This window comes from Melopsittacus undulatus, chromosome 21, assembly GCF_012275295.1.
Source record: "Melopsittacus undulatus isolate bMelUnd1 chromosome 21, bMelUnd1.mat.Z, whole genome shotgun sequence".
NCBI classification, from domain to species: Eukaryota; Metazoa; Chordata; class Aves; order Psittaciformes; family Psittaculidae; genus Melopsittacus; species Melopsittacus undulatus.
Genome location: NC_047547.1, coordinates 355,232 through 377,572, shown reverse-complemented (window position 1 = coordinate 377,572; position 22,341 = coordinate 355,232). Strand labels below are relative to the sequence as shown.

The window sequence follows — 22,341 nt, the reverse complement described above, 5'->3', positions numbered from 1 at the left end:
CCATGGGGGGTCCATGAGGGGGTCTATGAGGGGTCCATAGGGGGTCTATGGGGGGGGTCCATAAGGGTCCATAGGGGTCCATAGGGGTCCCTGGGGGGTCCATGGTGGGGTCCATGGGTGTCCATAGGGGTCTATGGAGGGTTCCATGGGGGTCTATGGGGGGATCCATAGGGTTCCATAGGGATCCATGAGGGCTCCATAGGGGGTTCCATGGGGGTCCATGGGGGGTCCCCATGCCCCTCACGCACTGAGCACGTCGGCGCTCTCGGACACGAGTTTCCCATCGCGGGTCTCGATCTTCTTGATGACGATGGCGCGGGAGCGGGGGGGGGGGCTCCGGCACCGGGGGGGCGGGGGGGGGCGGCCGCGCCAGGGGCAAAACCGGGGCCCCCCCCGAGGAGACCACAAAGCCCCCCCCGAGGCAGCCTGTGGGGGGAGGGACCCTGTGAGCAAGGGGGGGGTATGGGGGGGGGGGGGGGGACACCAGGACATGGGGGGGGACCAGGATATGGGGGGGGCACCAGGATATGGGGGGGGCACCAGGATATGGGGGGCACCAGGATATGGAGGGGGCACGAGGATATGGGGGGGGCACCAGGATATGGGGGGGGGCACCAGGACCTGGACCTTACCTGGGTATCCTGAGGGCTTGGTGTGGATGCTGAGGTTCTGCACCCCCACCTCCAGCCTGTGGATATGGGATATGTGGGGGGGGACATGGAACAGATGGGGGGGACACATGGGATACGTGGGGGGACACATGGGATACGTGGGGGGGACACATGGGATTTATGCGGGACGCATGGGATACAAGTGGGATGGGACACGACACCCTCGTGTGATGGGGGAGATGTGACACCCACATGTGATGGACATGGGATGCTCATGGGATGTGGGATGTCCACTGGACAGGGGATGGCCATGGGATACCCAAGGGTGCAGAGTGTGGGATGTGGGATGCTCATGCGACATGGGATGCACATGGGATGTGGGACATGGGATGACCATGGGACATGGGATGCAAATGGGATGTGGGATACGGATGCCCATGGGATATGGGATGCCTGCAAGATGCCTATGGGATCTAAGCTACAGGCTGCCCACGGGACAGGGGATGCCTATGGGCTACCCACACCATGTGGGATACCCACAGGATGTCGCTGTGGGACGTGGATGCCCACGGGACACAGAACACCCCCAGGATGCAGGATGAAGGGTGGGCGATGGGGGATGCCTGTGGTACAGGAACCACGCATGGGATGCCCGTGGGATGCGGGATGCTCGTCGGATGCCCATGGGATACGGATGCCCATGGGATGTGGGTCCCTGGGCCCTCACCTGCTCTCCTCTCCCTCCAGCAGCTTCCTGTAGGTCGCGATCTCAATGTCCAGGGCCAGCTTGACGTTCATGAGCTCCTGGTACTCACGGAGCTGCCTGGCCATGTCCTGCTTGGCCTTCTGCAGAGCTGCCTCCAGCTCCTCCAGCTTGGCCCTGGCATCCTTGAGGGCCAGCTCCCCACGTTCCTCAGCCTCGGCGATGGCCGAATCCAGGTTGGATCGCTGGGACACAGGCACCGGCTGGGACCTCTGCGCCCCGCAGCCCCATCCCAGCATCTCCCTGCCCCAGCATCCCCACATCCCATTATCTGTGTGTTCCAGTATACATGTATCCCAGCATCCCCATGTCCCCCAGCATCCCCTGTACCCCTGTATCCCCCATTCCCTGCAGCATCCCCATGTCCATCAGCATCCCCTGTTCCCCTGTATCCCCCATTCCCCGCAGCATCCCCATGTCCATCAGCATCCCCTGTTCCCCTGTATCCCCCATTCCCTGCAGCATCCCCATGTCCATCAGCATCCCCTGTTCCCCTGTATCCCCCATTCCCCGCAGCATCCCCATGTCCCCCAGCATCCCCTGTACCCCTGTATCCTCCATTCCCTGCAGCATCCCCATGTCCATCAGCATCCCCTGTTCCCCTGTATCCCCCATTCCCCACAGCATCACCATGTCCCCCAGCATCCCCTGTACCCCTGTATCCCCCATTCCCTGCAGCATCCCCATGTCCATCAGCATCCCCTCTACCCCCGCATCCCCCATTCCCTGCAGCACTCCCATGTCCCCCAGCATCCCCTGTACCCCCTGTATCCCCCATTCCCCACAGCATCCCCATGTCCATCAGCATCCCCCGTACCCCTGTATCCCCCATTCCCCGCAGCATCCCCATGTCCATCAGCATCCCCTGTACCCCTGTATCCTCCATTCCCTGCAGCATCCCCATGTCCCCCAGAATCCCCTGTACCCCCTCATCCCCCATTCCCCACAGCATCCCCATGTCCATCAGCATCCCCTGTACCCCTGTATCCTCCATTCCCTGCAGCATCCCCATGTCCCCCAGAATCCCCTGTACCCCTGTATCCCCCATTCCCCGCAGCATCCCCATGTCCATCAGCATCCCCTGTACCCCTGTATCCCCCATTCCCCGCAGCATCCCCATGTCCATCAGCATCCCCTGTACCCCTGTATCCTCCATTCCCTGCAGCATCCCCATGTCCCCCAGAATCCCCTGTACCCCTGTATCCCCCATTCCCCGCAGCATCCCCATGTCCATCAGCATCCCCTCTACCCCTGTATCCCCCATTCCCCGCAGCATCCCCATGTCCATCAGCATCCCCTGTACCCCTGTATCCCCCATTCCCTGCACCATCCCCATGTTCCCCAGCATCCCCTCTACCCCTGTATCCCCCATTCCCTGCAGCATCCCCATGTCCATCAGCATCCCCTGTTCCCCTGTATCCCCCATTCCCTGCAGCATCCCCATGTTCCCCAGCATCCCCTGTACCCCTGTATCCCCCATTCCCTGCAGCATCCCCATGTCCCCCAGCATCCCCTGTACCCCTGTATCCCCCATTCCCCACAGCATCCCCATGTCCATCAGCATCCCCTCTACCCCTGTATCCCCCATTCCCTGCAGCATCCCCATGTCCATCAGCATCCCCTGTACCCCTGTATCCCCCATTCCCTGCAGCATCCCCATGTCCATCAGCATCCCCTGTACCCCTGTATCCCCCATTCCCTGCAGCATCCCCATGTCCATCAGCATCCCCTGTACCCCCTCATCCCCCATTCCCTGCAGCATCCCCATGTCCATCAGCATCCCCTGTACCCCTGTATCCCCCATTCCCTGCAGCATCCCCATGTCCATCAGCATCCCCTGTACCCCCTCATCCCCCATTCCCTGCAGCATCCCCATGTCCATCAGCATCCCCTGTACCCCTGTATCCCCCATTCCCTGCAGCATCCCCATGTCCATCAGCATCCCCTGTACCCCCTCATCCCCCATTCCCTGCAGCATCCCCATGTCCATCAGCATCCCCTCTACCCCTGTATCCCCCATTCCCTGCAGCATCCCCATGTCTCCAGCCTGAGCTCAGGGCTCCCATTGGGTGTCTCCCCCCTCTGTATCCCGCAGCATTCCCAGACCTGGTTCCGCAGGGCCTCGAGCTCAGCCTGGCTGCGCTGGATGAGCCGGCTCAGCTCCTGGATGTGGCTCTGGGTGCTGAGCAGGTCGGCCCCGCGCTGCCCGGCCGCTGTCCGCAGCTCCTCGTACTGCACCGGGTTGGGATCAGCATGGAATTGGGGTGGGAGCATGGAGGCAGGGGAGCATGGGGTTATGGAGTTACGGGAGCATGGAGGCATGGAGTTATGGGATCATGGAGTTATGGGATCATGGAGTTATGGGATCATGGAGTTATGGGATCATGGGGTTACGGGATCATGGAGTTATGGGAGCATGGGAGTATGGAGTTCTGGGATCATGGAGTTATGGGATCACAGGGTCATGGAGTTATGGGAACACTGAGTTATGGGATCATGAATTTATGGGATCATGGGGTTATGGCAGCATGGGATCATAGGAGCATGGAGTTATGGGATCATGGGATCATGGGGTTATGGGATCACAGGATCATGAAGACATGGAGTTATGGGAAAACCAAGTTATGGGACCATGGGATTATGGGAGCATGGGATCATGAAGTCATGGAGTTTGGGATCATGGGATCATGGGGTTATGGGATCATGGGGTTATGGGATCATGTGGTTATGGGATCAAGGGCTCCCAGCCCCCCCCCCCCCCTTGGCTCCCGGCTCCAGCCGCCCCTCACCCTGCCCTGGCATCGAGCCTCGGCCTCGGCACGGCCGCGGGCAGCGATGTCCTCATAGTGAGCCTTGAGCTGTGCCAGCACCGCAGCCAGGTCCGGGCTGCGGCTGTTGTCCATGGAGAGCACCACAGACGTGTCCGAGGCCTGGCGCTGCAGCTGCCGCAGCTCCTGCACGGCAGGGGGTGGGATCAGCCATGGGATGGGGTGGGATGGGAGTCGGGATCAGCCATGGGATGGGATGGGAACGGGCCAAGATCAGCCATGGGATGGGATGGGATGGGATGGGAGCCAGGATCAGCCATGGGATGGGATGGGATGGGAACGGGCCAAGATCAGCCATGGGATGGGATGGGCACCAGGATCAGCCATGGGATGGGATGGGATGGGAACGGGCCAAGATCAGCCATGGGATGGGATGGGCACCAGGATCAGCCATGGGATGGGATGGGATGGGATGGGATGGGAGTCGGGATCAGCCATGGGATGGGATGGGATGGGAGCCGGGATCAGCCATGGGATGGGATGGGATGGGATGGGAGCCGGGATCAGCCATGGGATGGGATGGGATGGGAGTCGGGATCAGCCATGGGATGGGATGGGATGGGATGGGAGTCGGGATCAGCCATGGGATGGGATGGGATGGGCACCAGGATCAGCCATGGGATGGGATGGGATGGGAGGGTCCCAGCGCTGGTTCAGCCTCCACCTCCTCATAGAGCTGCCTCAGGAAGTTGATCTCGTCCGTCAGGCTCTCGAGCCGAGCCTCCAGCTCCACCTTGCTCATGTAGGCTTCATCCACGTCCTGCGGCCAGGGCAATGTCACCGCCATCCCATCATCCCCATCCCGACATCCCCATCCTGTTATCCCCATCCCGTCATCCCCATCCCGTCATCCCCATCCCCTCATCTCCATCCCATCATCCCCATCCCGACATCCCCATCCCGACATCCCCATCCCGTCATCCCCATCCCCTCATCCCCATCCCATCATCCCCATCCCGACATCCCCATCCCCTCATCCCCATCCCCTCATCCCCATCCCCTCATCCCCATCCCATCATCCCCATCCCATCATCCCCATCCCGACATCCCCAACCCCTCATCCCCATCCCAACATCCCCATCCCATCATTCCCATCCCCTCATCCCCATCCTGTCCCCAGCATCACCTTCTTGAGCAGGACAAACTCATTTTCCTTCTCGGTGCGGAGGTTGATCTCCTCTTCATACCTGGGGGAGCAGGAGAGGGCTTGGAGGTGGGGATGGGATATGGGGGGATATGGGGATATTGGTTATGGGATATAGGGTCATGGGATCATGGCGATATGGGACAACGGGGATATGGGGACATGGGATATGGGGTCATGGGACCATGGGAATATGGGATATGGGGATGTGGGACATGGGGATATGGAAACACAAGACATGGGGATATGGGAATATACAGATATGGGGCCATGGAGAGGTATGGATATGGGAACACGGGCACACCAGGTACGTAGCCATGTGGCCATGGGGCTCATGTGCACATGACAACATGGGGAGGACACCTGGATGCAAGGACACGGGGTGGGGGGCACCAGGATGCAGGATCACAGGGATGTGGGGATCCAGCCCCCTGAGCTCAATGGGATGCAGGATCCCAGAGGCACAGGAACCCCCCTGGGGGCTCAGTGATGGGGATGCTCCATCCCCGCTGCTGGGTCAATGGGGACCATGGACCATGGCCCCTATGGCCGCTATGGATCATGGACACTATGGACCTTGTGGACCATGACCCCTGTGGACCATGGGCCCTACAGACCTTGTGGACCACGGTCCCTATGGACCATGGATCCTATGGGCCCTATGGACCATGGACCCTATGGACCTTATGGACCACGGCCCCTATGGACCATGGATCCTATGGACCTTATGGACCATGACCCCTGTATCCCCTATGTCCCCCCTATGTCCCCTCACCGGCTCTCGCAGTCCCGCAGCCGCCCCTGGGCGCTGCCCAGCTCCGCCTCCAGGCGCTGCCGCTCCTCGTGCAGTGCCTGCAGCTGCCGCTGGAGGGCGCTGCGGTGGCGCTGGAACAGCGCGGCCGGGCCCGGCCCGCGGGGTCCCTGTGCCCGGCCCTGCTCCTGCAGCAGCGCCCACTTGGTCCGGAGGAGCTCGTTCTGCTGCTCCAGGAGCCGCACCTGCGGCACGGGGGGGGGGGGGGGGGGGGCGGAATTGGGATCCTGGAGCTGGATTTGGGATCATGGGGGGGGATTTGGGGTCATGGAGCTGGATTTGGGGTCGGGGGGGGATTTGGGGTCTTGGGGGGGGAATTGGGGTCATGGGGCTGAATTTGGGGTCATGGAGCTGGATTTGGGCTCATGGGGAGGGATTTGGGGTCCTGGGGGGGGATATGGGGCTGGATTTGGGGTCATGGGGGGGGGATTTGGGTCATGGGGGGGGATTTGGGGTCATGGAGCTGGATTTGGGGTCCTGGGGGGGATTTGGGGCGCTGGCCGCAGCCTGAGGCTGCCCCCAGGGCATCCCCATCCCTCCATGGGCACGGAGCTGAGGGGTCCCCAGCAGAGCACCGGGAAGGGGGGGCAGGGCCCTGGGGGGTCCCCATTGCACCCCGAGGGGGGGGGGGGATGGGAGGGTGTCCCCATAGATGGTCCCGGGGGGGGGAAACGGGAGGTCCCTAAGGGGATCCCAGTGTCCCCAAGGGGCTTGGGATGGATGCAAAGGACTCAGGAAGTCCCAGAGGGATTCCGGATGCTCCCGATGGGCTCAGCCCCCCCCAATGTCCCAGATGGATCAGAATGGACCTAAAGGGCTCAGGAGGTCCCTAAGGGGGTCCCAATGTCCCCGAGGGGATCCCAATATTCCCAAGGGGTTCAGGATGGATGTGAAGGGCTCAGGAGGTCCCAGAGGGATTCCGGATGCTCTCAATGGGCTCAGCCCCATCCCAATGCCCCCGGGGGGGGGGTCGGTCCGGTCCAGTCCGATCCGGTCCGATCCGGTCCCGTTCCCACCTTATCGATGAAGGAGGCGAATTTGTTGTTGAGGTTCTTGATCTGCTCCTGCTCCTGGCTCCGCAGCTCCCTCAGCCCTGGCTCCAGCCCCAGCTCCAGCGGCCGCAGCAGGCTCCGGTTCACCGAGACCGAGCCGATCCCGCAGCACGAACGGGAGCTGAAGGAGCGGGGCGTGGAGACCGACATGGAGACAGCGGGGGGGGGGAACGGGAATGGGGTTGGGAACGGGCGAGGAGGCCGGGAGGGAGATGGGGAAGGAGGGTGGGAGATGGGAGAGGGGCTGCGAGGGGGTTGGAATGAGGTCGGGATGCAGGGAAAGAAGAGGCTGGAAGGAGATTGGAAGATGGGAAAGGGGCTGCAAGGGGGTTGGAATGAGGTCGGGATGCAGGGAAAGAAGTTGGAATGAGATCGGGATACAGGAAAGGAGGCTGGAAGTTTGGAAGATGGGAAAGGGGCTACGAGGGGGTTGGAGTGAGGTCGGGATGCAGGAAGGAGACTGGAAGTTTGGAAGATGAGAGAGGGGCTACAAGGGGGTTGGAATGAGATCGGGATGCAGGGAAAGAAGTTGGAATGAGGTCGGGATGCAGGAAGGAGGCTGGAAGGAGTTTGGAAGATGGGAAAGGGAGGTTGTGGAAGGAGATCGGGATGCGGGAAAAGCAATTGGAAGAAAGCTGGAACGAAGCCGGGAGCCGGCAAAGGGGCTCCGAGGAGGCTGGAACGGGGTCGGGAAGCAGGGAAGGAGCTGCGAAGAGGCTGGAATGAGGTCGGGAGCCGGGCAGGAGGCTGGAATGAGGCAGGAATGGGGGCGGGGGCCGGTCGGACGGGACGGGCAGGACGGGACGGGCAGGACCGGGTGTGGAGGTTGGGGGGGGCCGGGGGGAGGAGGCTCCAGGTTTGCATCCAGGAGCAGGAGGAGGAGAATGGGATGGGGTGGGAGGGACTCGGACCGGGAGAGCGGCACCTGCCTCGGGTTAACCCCTGCGGAGCCGACCTGGAGCCATTGGACCCATCCAGGAGCACTGGAGCACATTGAATCCAACCAGGACCCAACCAGGACCCAACCAGAACCCATCCAGGAGCACTGGAACCCATCCAGGAGCACTGGAACCCATTGAATCCAACCAGAACCCAACCAGGACCCAACCAGAACCCATCCAGGAGCACTGGAACCCAACCAGGAGCACTGGAACCCATAGAATCCAACCAGAACCCAACCAGGACCCAGCCTTGAGCCACTGAACCCATCCAGGAGCACTGGAACCCATAGAATCCAACCAGAACCCAACCAGGACCCAACCTTGAGCCACTGAACCCATCCAGGAGCACTGGAACCCATTGAATCCAACCAGGACCCAACCAGAACCGATCCAGGACCCAACCAGGAGCCACTGGACCCATGCAGGAGCACTAGAACCCGTTGAATCCAACCAGAACCCATCCACAACCCAACCAGAACCCATCCAGAACCCATTGAACCCAACCAGAGCTCAACCAGGACACATTGAACCCAACCAGAACCCACCCAGGTCCCCAGGCTCCATCCCAGATCCTGTCTCAATCCTCCCAGTTCCTGTTATCAAGGGGAATTCCCAGCCCAGCACATTCCAACCCCCCCCAGGGCCAGGCTGGGGCAGGGCCGGGATCTGCAGGAACTCCCCCAGGCCCCCCCATAGCGCTGGGACCTCCTGAATCCACCCCAAATCCACCCCCACAGCTCCCCATTGCCACCCCATTGCCCCCTGCTGCCCCCATTGGCTCCATTTACCCCCATTGCCAGCTCATTGCCACCAATTGCCCCCCCCCCAACACTGCCACCCATTGACCCCATGGGAGGAGGACGGGAGGTCCATAGGAAGATGGGGATGGATCCAGGGCAAGATGGGGATGGATCCAGGGCAGGATGGGGACGGATCCAGGGCAAGATGAGGATGGATCCAGGGGAAGATATGGATGGAGCGGGGGGGTGCCGGGGGATCCATTGGAGGATAAAGATGGATCTAGGGGGATGGGGGGGTCTATAGGAGGATGAGGATGGATCCGGAGCAGGATCGAGGCTCGTCCTGGCCGCTCCCGTGCTTATGGTCCATTGGCACGACGGGAATGTGCGATAACGGGGGAGCGGCGCCGGGATCCCCCCCCGCGGCATTGGGGGGGGGAAAGGGGGCGGAGCGTCTGTGGGACCGGGGGGGGGGCAAAGAGGAGTGGGGTGTTGGGGGGACCCCAAAGTGCTGCAGGAGAGGGAGGGGGCAGGGATGTCCATCAGGAAGGAGCTCAGGTGCTGGGATGATCCTTGAGGATGGGCTTGGAATGGGGAGGAGGCAGTGGTGGCATCAGTGGGGATGAGCCTCAGGCAATGGGGATGTTCCTGGTCCTGTCCTTCAGGATGAGCTTGGGATGGGCACGGGATAACGGAGGCACCCAGCAGGGATGGGTCCAGGGGGCTGGCACATCCCAGCTCCATCCTCCAGGATGCTGCAGCTCCAGCAACTCGGGGTTCCCTGGGAAGGGGGGGACATATCCAATGGGATCCAGGCTGCCTCCAGCAGCTTCAGTCCCCCCCTGCAGCATGGGCTGGACAAGGAGACCACGAGCACTGTGACCAGGAACCAGAGGAGATCGGGGGGGGGGGGGGGGGGGGGGGGTACGGGAGTCCCGGATCCCAAGGAAGTGACAATTCCAGCCTCTGGGGGAGATGTTCCATTGGTGGGAATATGGGATGGGGAAACAGAGGCATGGGGGGGATGGATGGAGAGTTCTGGTCCATCCCACCCGGCTCGGATCCATCACTCCCGGTTCGGATCCATCATTCCCGGTTCGGATCCACCTCTCCCAGTTCGGATCCATCATTCCCAGTCCGGATCCATCTCTCCCAGTCCGGATCCATCATTCCCAGTTCGGATCCATCTCTCCCAGTTCGGATCCATCACTCCCAGTCCGGATCCATCATTCCCATTTCGGATCCATTATTCCCAGTTCGGATCCATCATTCCCAGTTCGGATCCATCTCTCCCGGTTCGGATCCATCATTCCCAGTCCGGATCCATCACTCCCAGTCCGGATCCATCTCTCCCAGTTCGTATCCATCATTCCCAGTTCGGATCCATCAATCCCAGTTCTCCTCCCTCCGGTTTCCTCCCGATCCCGACGCGGGCGGCGCCGCCAACCTCACAATCAAGCCCCTCCTCTGCCGGCCAATGGGCGGGGCCGACGCTCTCATGTGACCACCTCATCCGGGTCCTTTGCCTTCTCTGCCTCTTCCCAACATGGCGGCCTCAGGTGAGCGCAGCGCGGCCGCGCCGGTTCCGCTCGCTCCCGCGGCCCCTCCCCCCCGTCCCGGAGGGGGGGGCACAGGGGGGGGGTTCCGGTAACGGCGGGGGGAGGGGGGGGGAGGGGAGAACCGGGGACCCCCCCTCCCCCCCCCCCCGGTGCCCTCGGGCCCGCCCGCTCTCATTGGCGGTGATTGACAGCGCGGGGGGGGCGGGGTAAGGGGGGGGGAGGCTGGGTACGCGGCACTGCGCAGGCGCGTCAAGGGGGGGGGGGGGGGCTGGAGACACGTGGGTGCGCGGAGCGCACGTGGTCGGTGCCGGGTGGGGGGTGTCCGGTACCGGGGGGGGCCGGTCTATTGTATGGGAGGGGGGGAATTATATAGGGGGGTTCCACTATATGGGGGGGGTGCCGTATATAGGGAGGGTTCCATTACATAGGGGGGTGTCTATGATATGGGGGGGTTACATTATATAGAGGAGATGCCTATTGTATAGGGGGGTTGCATTATACACAGAGGGTTCTGTTATATGGGGGGGGTGCCTATTATATGGGGGAGTACATTATATAGGGAAGGTTCCATTATATAGGGGGGTACATTATGTAGGGAGGATGCCTATTACATAGGGGGGGTGTTCATTATATAAAGGGGTGCTTATTATATGAGGGGGTACATTATATAGGGGGTGTCTATTATATAGGGGGGTACAATATATAGGGGGGGTGTTCAATATATGGGAGGTCCTATTATATAGGGAGGATTTCATTATATAGGGGAGTGTTTATTATATGGGGGGGTTGGTATCATGGACCAGTTCCGGTACTGGGGGGTGGGGGTGTTTCCGGTACCGATGTTGTGCTTCCGGTAATGGGGGGGGGGGGGGGGGATGGGCTGGAGCATCCCAACCTTTCCTATTGAAGCCATCCCAGTGTCCCAGCAGGGAAGAGCTTCCCGAGATCCAGCCTGGAATTCCCTTGTCCCATTGCTCCTATCCCTGATGCAGCTTCCTCCCCAGCATCCCCAAAGGCATCAAGAGCCCCTGGATGCATGCGAGATTCCAGGGATGCGGATCCCGGCTCTTCCCAAGGAAGGGATCACTCCTCAGCTCCATCTAAACCTTAAGGCTGTTTCCTCTTGTCCCATCCCTTGTTCCTTGGGAGCAGGGATCAGTCCCCTCCTGCCTCCATTCCCATTCCAGCCTGGATCCCGGGATTCCAGGAGCTGTGATCCCCCCCCGAGCCCATTCCTCATGGGATTTGTGCTCCAGGCCCTTCCCCAGCTCCATTGGCCCTCAGTGTCCTCACCGGTGGGATTATCCCATCCCTCCTCCCGCTGGCCACACTATTCCCAATCCAGAACCAGGATGCCCTTGGATACCAGGCATGGATTGTGTTGTCCCAGCCCTATTCCACATTCCCAAAGCCTGGAGCGTTGCCTGGGGATCCCAGAGCAGGAGATGGAGGCCTCTGAGCTCCGGGAGGAATTTGGGCACGGATCAGGATTGGATCCAGTGACCTTTGGGAAGTGCAGAGGGGGAGCAGGACCCCCCCCCCCAACAATGGGAAAGCTTTTCCCAGTGGTCCTATCCAGGATTGATGTTGTCTTTCCATGAGTTTCCCATTGGGAAGCACAGCTTGGGCCATGCCAAAGGGCTGATGGGATTTATGGATTCTGCTTATGGATAGATTGGGAAGACTGGGAGGGAGCTGTTGGGGGAGCTCCAGTGGCCGTGATTCCCATGGGAAGCGGATGGAGATGGGAGAAGCCACCCAGATCCAGCGGCTTCCCTGGAGCAGGGTGACAGCTCCAAGCAGATCCCATTGGGATCAGTGGTGGGAAGCGGGGATGGGGCTGGGAACCCCTCAGGATTGGGGTCAGCTCCTGGCTCTGTCCATCCCAGAGGATGTCGGGATGGAGATGTGGGAATTGTCAGGGATGGGGGGGGTGGGGTGGGAAGTGGGATGATCCCACCTGGATCCGTCATGTCCCCATGATCCACCTGGTGCTGGGTGCAGCAATTCCTTCCGTAGGGAATGCTGTGGGATTTGGGATGGCTTCAGCCTCTTCCATGCCCCTGGAGCCTGGGGGTGCCACTGACCCCCAGCCAGGAGCAGGGCCAGGGGCTGAATCCAGCTCTGATCCCATTGGGAATGGGGGAGAAACTGGGCAAAGGGCTTGGTGCTGGTCGCTGGGGCCTTCCTCACATCCCAGGGGCACGGTGGCCTCCAGGGATGCTCAGTGCCCTTCCTCTTCCTCCCCTGCCTTTCTTCCTCCTCCTTCCTCTTCCTCCTCCTTCCTTTTCCTTCCCTTCCTTCCTCCTTCCCTTCCTTCCTTCTCCTTCTTCTTTCTCTTCTTTCCTTCCTCCCTTCCTTCCTCTTCCTCCTCCTTCCTCCTCTTTCCTTTTCCTCCCCTTCTTTCCTCCTTCTTCTTCCTCCTCTTCCTTCCTTCCTCTTCCTCCTCCATCCTCCTTCTTCCTCTTCCTTCTCCATCCTCTTCCTCCCCTTCCTTCCTTCCTCCTCCCCTTCCTTTCCCTCTTCCTCCTCTTCTTCCTCCTTCTTCCTCCTTCCTCCCCTTCCTCTTCCTCCTTCCTCTTCCTCCTCCTCCCTTCTCTTCCTCCTGCAGCCAAGAAGAAGAACAAGAAGGGGAAGACGCTGACGCTGACGGATTTCCTGGCTGAGGACGGGGGGGGCGGCCCCACCTTCATCCCCAAACCCGTCAGCTGGGCCGACGAGACCGACGACCTCGAGGGCGACGGTACCGCCGGGACACCGGGATAGAGGGATAATGGGATAACGGGATGCCCAGATACTTGGATAATGGGATACCCAGATATTGGGATAATGGGATAGTGGGATGCCCAGATGCTGGGATATCCAGATACAAGAATAGCCCAATACCACGCTACCCAGATACTGGAAAACCCGGATACTTGGATACCAGGATACCCAGATACTTGGATACTGGGATACCCAGATACTGCAATTTCCAGATACCAGAATACTCATATAGTGGGACACCTGGATAGTGGGATACCCAGATACTGGAATACCCAGATACCAGGATACTGGACTACTTGGATCCTAGGATAGCTAGATACCAGGATACCCAAATACCAGGACACCTGGATACTGGGATACCCTGATACCAAGATACCAGGATAGCAGGATATCCAGATACAGGATACCTGGATACTGCAATACCCTGATACCAAGATATTGGGATAACGGGATACCCAGATACAGGGATAATGGGGTACCAGAATACTGAGATACCCCGTTACCAAGATACCCAGGTACCGGGATACTTGGATACTATGATAGCTAGATAGCAGGATACCCAAACACCAGGATAACAGGATACTGGGATACCCTGGTACCAAGATACCAGGATACCCAGATACCCCTGGCCACTGGGATACCCAGACCCCATGAGGCTGAAGGCAGCAGCATCACCCCCAGGCTGGGAAGCATCAGTACCACAGCCCCCCGCGGGATCCCCTTTCCCTGGGGATCCATCCGGGAATGCCGGCTCCTGAACCCTCCATCCCCTCCCCGTATCCCAGTGTCCACCACCTGGCACAGCAACGACGACGACGTGTACCGGGCGCCGCCGATCGACCGCTCCATCCTGCCCACGGCGCCGCGGGCCGCGCGCGAGCCCAACATCGACCGCAGCCGCCTGCCCAAGTCCCCCCCGTACACGGCATTCCTGGGAAACCTACCCTATGACGTCACCGAGGAATCCATCAAGGAATTCTTCCGCGGCCTCAATGTGAGTCTTGAGGGGTTTCCTCATAGGGGTCAATGCTGCTGCCCCCCCCCCCCCCCCCCCCCAGGCATCACCGGGAATGGGAAGTGGTCCAGCAGCATCTGTGGTCGTGGTCCAGCAGCACCAGAGGGATGTGGAGCTGTTGGAGCCGGGAAAAGGGGAGGCTCCTTAAGGAAAAGGGGGGGCTCCATAAGGAAAAGGGGGGGCTCCTTAAGGAAAAGGGGGGGCTCCTTAAGGAAAAGGGGGGGCTCCTTAAGGAAAAGGGGAGGCTTCTTAAGGAAAAGGGGGGGCTCCTTAAGGAAAAGGGGAGGCTCCTTAAGGAAAAGGGGAGGCTCCTTAAGGAAAAGGGGGGGCTCCTTAAGGAAAAGGGGAGGCTCCTTAAGGAAAAGGGGAGGCTTCTTAAGGAGAAGGGATGTAGGGATGGGATGAGGAGTTTGGGCTTCAAGAGGGAAGAGTTAGATGGGATATGGGGAAGTTCTTCCCCATGAAGGTGGAGGGATGCTGGGAAGGAGAAGGTGTGGATGCTCCATCCCATCAAGGCCAGGATGGACACAGGAGCTTGGAGCATCCTGTTCCAGTGGGATGGATCCCTGGAGCTGGAGGAGCTTTAAGGTCCCTTCAAGCCATCCCATTCCCGGGCTCCATGGAGCAGGCGGCATTCCGGAGCTATCCCGTTATCCCATTGCAGATCAGCGCCGTGCGCCTGCCCCGGGAACCCACCAATCCCGAGCGCTTGAAGGGCTTCGGCTACGCGGAATTCGAGGACATCGATTCCCTGTTCCAGGCTCTGAGCCTCAACGAGGAGGTGAGGGAATTCCATAGGGATAAACAGGTCCCCCAATTCCTGCTCTCTCCTCACCCCTCTCCCATGGCTCTTCCCTGTCCTTTGCAGTCTCTCGGGAACAGAAGGATACGAGTGGATGTTGCCGATCAAGCTCAGGATAAAGGTGAGGAGCCGGCGCCTATTCCCGGCCATTCCCTGCTCCCGGCTCGGCGCTGGAGCTGGAATTCCCTTTGCCGGCAGACCGGGACGATCGCTGCTTCGGCAGAGACCGGGATCGCTTCCGGGATTCCGAGAGGTTCGAGAGCGATTGGAGAGCGCGGCCGGCGACCACCGAGAGCTTCGAGGATTTCCCCCCCCGGCGCGGAGATGACGGCTTCGGAGACAGTGAGTGGGAAACTGGGATCTGCTCTGGTGGGAAACTGGGATCTGCTCTGGTGGGAAACTGGGATCTGCTCCAGCTGGAGACCGGGATCTGCTCCAGTTGGAAACTGGGGTCTGCCCTGGTCGGAGACTGGGATCTGCTCTGGTTGGAAACCGGGATCTGCTCTGGTCAGAGACTGGGATCTGCTCTGGTTGGAGACCGGGATCTGCTCCGGTGGGAAACTGGGATCTGCCCTGGTCAGAGACTGGGATTTGCCCTGGTTGGAAACCAGGATCTAGCCTGGTTGGAGACTGGGATCTGCCCCGGTTGGATACCGGGATCTGCTCCAGTTGGACACTGGGATCTGACCTGGTTGGAAACCGGGATCTCCCCCAGTCAGAGACTGGGATCTGCCCTGGTGGGAGACTGGGATCTGCTCTGGCCGGAAACTGGGATCTGCTCTGGCCGGAAACTGGGATCTGCTCCGGTTAGAGACCAGGATCTGGCCTGGTCTAAGACCGGGATCTGCCCCAGTCAAAGACTGGGATCTGCTCTGGTCGGAGACTGGGATCTGCTCCGGCTGGAGACTGGGATCTGCCCTGGTTGGAAACTGGGGTCTGCCCCGGTCAAAGACCGGGATCTGCCCTGGTCGGAGCCTGAGCCCTCCGTCCTTCCCTGTGGATCTGTGCCCCCCCACGGGCCACTCCCTGTGGATCCATACAGTTCCCATCCCACCAACCCCCCTTCTCCCACCGCAGGATATCGGGATCGCTACGATGACCGGTACCGGGATGGGCCCCGGCGGGACATGGACCGAGCCTTCGGGAGCAGGGATCGCTACGACGACCGCAGCCGGGACTACGACCGAGGTGCGGCCATTCCCAAGGGATCCCTTTGGGATGGGGGGGGGTGATCCCGGTGCTTCCCATCTGGATGAGGCCTCAGGAGCCGCTCCCGGCACAGGCAGCAGGAGAGCCTTCGGCACCGGCTACCGCCGGGATGAGGAATTCCGCAGCGAGCGCTATGAGGATCGCTGGGGAGCGCGGGAGGAATACGGTCGGGATGACTTCCGGCGCGAGGACAGAGGTGATGCCGGGAACTGGGAATGCTGGGGATGGGAACCGGGAGCGGTCGGGATGGGAACCGGGAGCGCTTGGGATGGGAGCTGGGAGTGATCGAGATGGGAACTGGGAATGCTGGGGATGGGAACCGGGAGCGGTCGGGATGGGAACTGGGAGCGCTTGGGATGGGAGCTGGGAGTGATCGAGATGGGAACCGGGAGTGCTCGGGATGGGAACCAGGAGCGCTCAGGATGGGAACCGGGAGCGATCGGGATGGGAACTGGGAATGCTGGGGATGGGAACCGGGAGCGGTCGGGATGGGAACCGGGAGCGCTCAGGATGGGAACCGGGAGTGGTCGGGATGGGAACCGGGAGCGCTCAGGATGGGAACCGGGAGTGGTCGGGATGGGAACCGGGAGCGCTTGGGATGGGAGCTGGGAGTGATCGAGATGGGAACCAGGAGCGCTCAGGATGGGAACCGGGAGTGGTCAGGATGGGAACCGGGAGCGCTGGGGATGGGAACTGGGAACGATCGGGATGGGAACTGGGAGCGCTCGGAATGGGAACCGGGAGCAATCGGGATGGGAACCGGGAGTGCTCGGGATGGGAACCAGGAGCGCTCAGGATGGGAACCGGGAGTGGTCGGGATGGGAACCGGGAGCGCTGGGGATGGGAGCTGGCCTCATTTGGGATGGGATCTGGGATCTCTTGGAGCAGGATCCAGGAGTGCTCAGGGTGGGATCTGGGCTCATTCAGGGTGGATCCAGGCCCTTTTGGAGCAGGATCCAGGCTCATTTGGGACGGGATCTGGGATCGCTTGGAGCGGCATCTGAGTGCTCGTGGTGGATCCAGGCTCTTTTGGAGCAGGACCCAGGAGTGCTCAGGGCAGGATCTGGGCTCACTCAGGATGAATCCAGGCTCCTTTGGGATGGGATCAGGGCTCACTTGGAGCAGGATCCGGGAGCGCTCAGGGTGGGATCAGGGATTGCACAGGGTGGGATTTGGGCTCCTTGGGGCAGGATTCGGGCTCTGTTGGGGCCGGATTACCCCCATTCCCCCCTCCATTCCCATTGCATCCCCCCCACAGCCCCCCCGCAGCGGCCCAAGCTGAACCTGAAGCCCCGCAGCACTCCCAAGGCTGAGGAGGCTCCGGGGGGGGCCCCCGCTCCCCGCTCCGGCCGCGCTGCCTTCATCTTCGGGGGGGCCCGGCCCGTGGACACCGCGGCGCGGGAGCGAGAGGTGGAGGAGCGGCTGCAGAAGGAGCAGGAGAGGCTCCAGCGCCAGCTCGATGATGACAAGAGGCTGGAGCGGCGCCCGCGGGAGAGGTGGGGACACCCCCCCCATGGACAGCAATGGGGGTTATGGAGCCTCCCATGGACAGCAGTGGGGGACCCCCCCCCTATAGACACCAATGGGGACTCATGGACCCCCTACCATGGACACCAATGGGTGACCCTCCCATGGACACCAATGGGGGCTCATGGACCCCCTACCATGGACACCAGTGGGTGACCCCCCCATGGACACCAATGGGTGACCCCCCCATGGACACCAATGGGGGCTCATGGACCCCCTACCATGGACACCAGTGGGTGACCCCCCCATGGACACCAATGGGTGACCCCCCCATGGACACCAATGGGTGCTCCTGGACCCCCCTACCGTGGGCAACAATGGGTGACCCCCCCATGGACACCAATGGGGGCTCTTGGAGCCTCTCCCATGGAGAGCAATGGGTGACCCCCCTCATGGACACCAGTGGGTGACTCCCCCATGGACACCAATGGGTGACCCCCCCATGGACACCAATGGGTGCTCATGGACCCCCCTACTATGGACACCAATGAGGGCTCCTGGACCCCCACTATGGGCCACTTTCCTGACCCCCGCCATGGACACCAGTGGGTGCTCATGGGCCCCCCATCGTAGGGACACCAGTGGGTGGTGCTTTACACCCCCCATGGACACCAATGGTTGCTCCTGGACACCCCCCCCCCAATGGGTGCCCCTGACCCCCCCATTGCCCCCCCAGGCACCCCAGCTGGCGCAGTGAGGACAACCAGGAGCGCTCCAGGACGGGCAGTGAATCCTCCCAGAGCGGCCCCCCCGGCACCGGCCCCACCGGCAGGAGTGAGTGCAATGGGGGGGGGGGGACAGCGGGGGGGGGGTCACACCACGTCACCATCACCCATGGGTGTTATCCCCCCCCCCACAGCCACCCGGAGGAGGGAGAGTGAGAAATCCCTGGAGAACGAAGCATTGGCCAAAGAGGAGGAGGCTCCGTCCCCCCCCGGCCCCAAGGCCAAGGAGGAGAAGCAGCCGCTGAAGGTGATGCCTGCGCCCCCCCCCCAAGGAGAACGCGTGGGTCAAGCGGAGCAGCCACCCCCCGGCGCGGTCCCAGAGCTCCGACTCGGAGCAGCATTCCCCGACCAGGTGGGTGCCGCGGGTACGGGCCTGGTCCAGCCACAGGAGCGAGGTCTTGGTGTTCCCCATCATCCCCATTGATGTTCCCCATTGTCCCCATTGATGTTCTCCTTCATCCCCATTGATGTTCTCCTTCATCCCCCCATTGATGTTCTCCATTATCCCCATTGATGTTCTCCATCATCCCCATTAATGTTCTCCTTCATCCCCCATTGATGTTCTCCATCATCCCCATTAATGTTCTCCATCATCCCCATTAATGTTCTCCTTCATCCCCATTGATGTTCTCCATCATCCCCATTAATGTTCTCCTTCATCCCCATTGATGTTCTCCATCATCCCCATTGATGTTCTCCATCGTCCCTATTGATGTTCTCTTGCATTCCCCATTGATGTTCTACATCATCCCCATTGATGTTCTCCATCATCCCCATTAATGTTCTCCATCATCCCCATTAATGTTCTCCTTCATCCCCATTGATGTTCTCCATCATCCCCATTGATGTTCTCCATCGTCCCCATTGATGTTCTCCATCATCCCCATTAATGTTCTCCATCATCCCCATTAATGTTCTCCTTCATCCCCATTGATGTTCTCCTTCATCCCCCATTGATGTTCTCCTTCATACCCCATTGATGCTCTCCATCCCACCCATTGACTCTCTCCATCCCCCCCCAGCAGCTCCCAGACACCCCCAAGCCTGCCCAGGGAGGACGGGGCCCCCCCGAGGAACCCCCATAGGAAAGGTGGGTGCCCCCCCCCCCATACCCCTCAATGGGGGGGTCTCGGCCTGGCTGCAGCCCCCCCATGGCCCCTGTGTCCCCCCCAGGAGATGAGAACAAGCCCGATGGAGGCTCCAAGGCCCGAAGCGGCGATGCCGAGAGGTGGGAGTCACCGGGGGGGTTGGATTGGGAATGGGGGGGGGGGGACGTGAACACCCCCCCGCCCCCAAGGCATTGTGGGTGCTGACCCTGTCCTGGGGGGGGGGGCGCAGGAAGGAGAGCAGGAGGGAGCAGGACCCGCGACCTGAGCCAAAGAAACTGGAGGAGAGCCCCCCCTCGGTGAGCTCCGGACACTGGGATAACATGGCATGGGATACAGGGATACTGGGATAACCCAGCATGGGAGACTGGGATAACCCAGCATGGGATACTGGGATAACGCGGCATGGGATACGGGGATAACCCAGCATGGAGAGTGGGATAACCCAGGATGGGATACGGGGATAACCCAGCATGGGATATGGGGATAACCCAGTATGGAATAGTGGGATAACGCAGCATGGGATACGGGGATAACCCAGCATGGGAGACCGGGATACTGGGATACCCCTGCATGTGAGACTGGGATACTGGGATAACCCAGCATAGGACACTGGAACACCAGGATTACCCCCACATGGGATACAGGGATACCCCTGCATGGGATACAGGGATACCCGCACATGGGACACTGGGATACCCCAACACTGGCTCCCACTGACCTGGGTACCCCAAAACTGGGACCCCCCAGCACGGGGACACCTGGAATGGGGGGGGGGGGGGGGGGGGGGAGAATGTGTTTTTTGCCTGTTTTGGGATTTTAGGTGATTTTTCCTCCCCTCAGTAATGGATCTGAGGCTGGGGCGGGGGGTGGCACTGATACCTCCTCCTCTTCCTCCTCCTCTTCTTCCTCTTCCTCTTCCTCTTCCTGTTCTTCCTCTTCCTCCTCCTCTTCTTCCTCTTCCTCCTCCTCTTCTTCCTCTTCCTCCTCCTCTTCTTCCTCTTCCTCCTCCTCTTCTTCCTCTTCCTCCTCCTCTTCTTCCTCTTCCTCCTCCTCCTCTTCCTCCTCCCTCCTCCTTCTCCTCCTCCTCTTCCTCTCCCCCCCCAGTTCAGCCACGCCACCAAGTTCTCAGCCCTCGCAGTGGACGGGGAGGATGACGGCGATGATGAAGGCACCGATTGAAGCCCCCCCCTTGGGCTGGAGCATCAGCACCCCCCAACCACCCCCCCCTACCCCCCAGAGACCCCCCCCGGAACCCCCCCCCGGGGCCGCGGGACGGAGCCGGGAGGAAGAACAGGGCTGGGGCCTTCCTCCCCCCCCCCCCCAGCATCCTCATCCTCCTGCCCCCGCCCTTCCCAACACCGGGAATGACCTGGAATGATCCCGGATTCCTCTCATTGGCACCTGGGGGGGGTGAGGGGGGGTTGGAGGGGGGGGGGCATCCCCCAAACTCCCCCTCTCTCTGTATCCATGGCAAACTTGTTGGGATTGGGATAATGATGGAGGGGGGGGTGTTCCCAGAGCAGGGAGGGGGATCCTGGAGTTGGGGGGGGCGAGGGGGGGTGATCCTGGGGTGCTCCCTGCCCGCCCCCCCCCCCCGTTCCATCCCACTCCGGATTGGGTGGTTTTGGTGTTTCCTCCAATAAAAGTGGTCTCTGAACACATGGAAAAGGTGAAATCCTTCGTGTTCCCATTGGGAATGGGGGGGGTGGGCTGGGGAGGGGGGAGCACCCAACCAGAGCACTCTTCCTCCTCTTCCTCCTCCATCCATCCCCTTCTATTGGTCCTCTTCATCCATCTTCTTCCTCCAGCATCATCCCCTGCATCCTTCCTCCTCCATCCATCCTCTTCCTCCTTCATCCATCCTCTTCCTCCTTCATCCATCCTCTTCCTCCTTCATCCATCCTCTTCCTCCTCCATCCATCCTCTTCCTCCTCCATCCATCCTTTTCCTCCTTCATCCATCCTCTTCCTCCTCCATCCATCCTCTTCCTCCTCCATCCATCCTCTTCCTCCTTCATCCATCCTCTTCCTCCTCCATCCATCCTTTTCCTCCTTCATCCATCCTTTTCCTCCTCCATCCATCCTCTTCCTCCTCCATCCATCCTCTTCCTCATCCATCTGCTACCTTTTCATCTCACTCTTCCACCCATCCCCTCCATCCTCCTCCTCTTCCTCCTCCATGTATCTCCTATTGGTCCTCTTCATCCATCTTCCTCCAGCATCATCCTCTGCATCCTTCCTCCTCCATCCTCTTCCTCCTCCATCTGCTTCCTCTTCCTCCATTCATCTCCCTCTTCCACCCATGCCCTCCATCCTCTTCCTCCTCCTCTTCCTCCTCCATCCATCTCCTTCTATTGGTCCTCTTCATCCTTCCTCCTCCATCCATCCTCTTCTCCATCCTCTTCCTCCTCCATCCATCCTCTTCTCCATCCTCTTCCTCCTTCATCCATCCTCTTCCTCCTCCATCCATCCTCTTCTTCCTCTTCATCCCTCTTCCTGGATCCAACCCCATCCTCTTCCATTCCCATCCATCCTCCTCCTCCCCTCAATGCCCCCCCAGAGTCCTTTCCCACCACCCCATTGGAGCATCCATTGCTCCCCCCCCCCCCCCCAGCGCCTTTCCCATTGGGAATCCCGGCTCCACAGGACCCCCCCCCCCCCCTTTAATCCCCCCCCAATCAGAGGGGGGGAATCCGGTTTCTCCACTTATTTATGAATGGAAAAACCCCAAATCCAAGGG

At 60.7% G+C, this 22,341-nt stretch overlaps 2 protein-coding genes across 2 annotated transcripts; one reads left to right on the top strand and one right to left on the bottom strand.

Moving 5' to 3' along the window:
* Positions 1 to 1,319: 1,319 nt before the first annotated feature.
* On the bottom strand, positions 1,320 to 7,983 carry LOC117437301 (keratin, type II cytoskeletal 8-like). The gene is made up of 7 exons (XM_034071388.1): positions 7,174 to 7,983; positions 6,122 to 6,342; positions 5,329 to 5,389; positions 4,867 to 4,962; positions 4,164 to 4,328; positions 3,481 to 3,606; positions 1,320 to 1,559 (listed from the first exon to the last, which is right to left on the bottom strand). Exons 1-7 carry the CDS (start codon positions 7,357 to 7,359, stop codon positions 1,335 to 1,337), a joined length of 1,080 nt encoding a protein of 359 aa, XP_033927279.1. The 5' UTR covers positions 7,360 to 7,983; the 3' UTR covers positions 1,320 to 1,334.
* A 2,385-nt stretch (positions 7,984 to 10,368) lies between these two features.
* Positions 10,369 to 20,837, top strand: EIF4B (eukaryotic translation initiation factor 4B). Its single transcript, XM_034071387.1, is given in 16 exon segments — positions 10,369 to 10,449; positions 13,061 to 13,192; positions 14,001 to 14,209; positions 14,895 to 15,011; positions 15,099 to 15,153; positions 15,231 to 15,374; positions 16,110 to 16,220; positions 16,315 to 16,437; positions 17,500 to 17,737; positions 18,445 to 18,542; positions 18,628 to 18,752; positions 18,754 to 18,845; positions 19,516 to 19,583; positions 19,667 to 19,721; positions 19,832 to 19,898; positions 20,707 to 20,837. Coding segments are annotated over 16 exon segments (1,722 nt in total). The 5' UTR covers positions 10,369 to 10,436; the 3' UTR covers positions 20,782 to 20,837.
* The last annotated feature ends 1,504 nt before the right edge of the window (positions 20,838 to 22,341 follow it).

Bases quoted from the DNA above. Each gene is read 5' to 3' on its own strand.
- LOC117437301 (XM_034071388.1), bottom strand. From the start codon at position 7,359: ATGTCGGTCTCCACGCCCCGCTCCTTCAGCTCCCGTTCGTGCTGCGGG. The intron at 5,390-6,121 runs GTGAGGGGACAT...CTGCTCCCCCAG, and splicing joins CTGCGGGACTGCGAGAGCCG to GTATGAAGAGGAGATCAACC. The intron at 1,560-3,480 runs GTCTGGGAATGC...CCTGTGTCCCAG, and splicing joins TCGAGGCCCTGCGGAACCAG to CGATCCAACCTGGATTCGGC.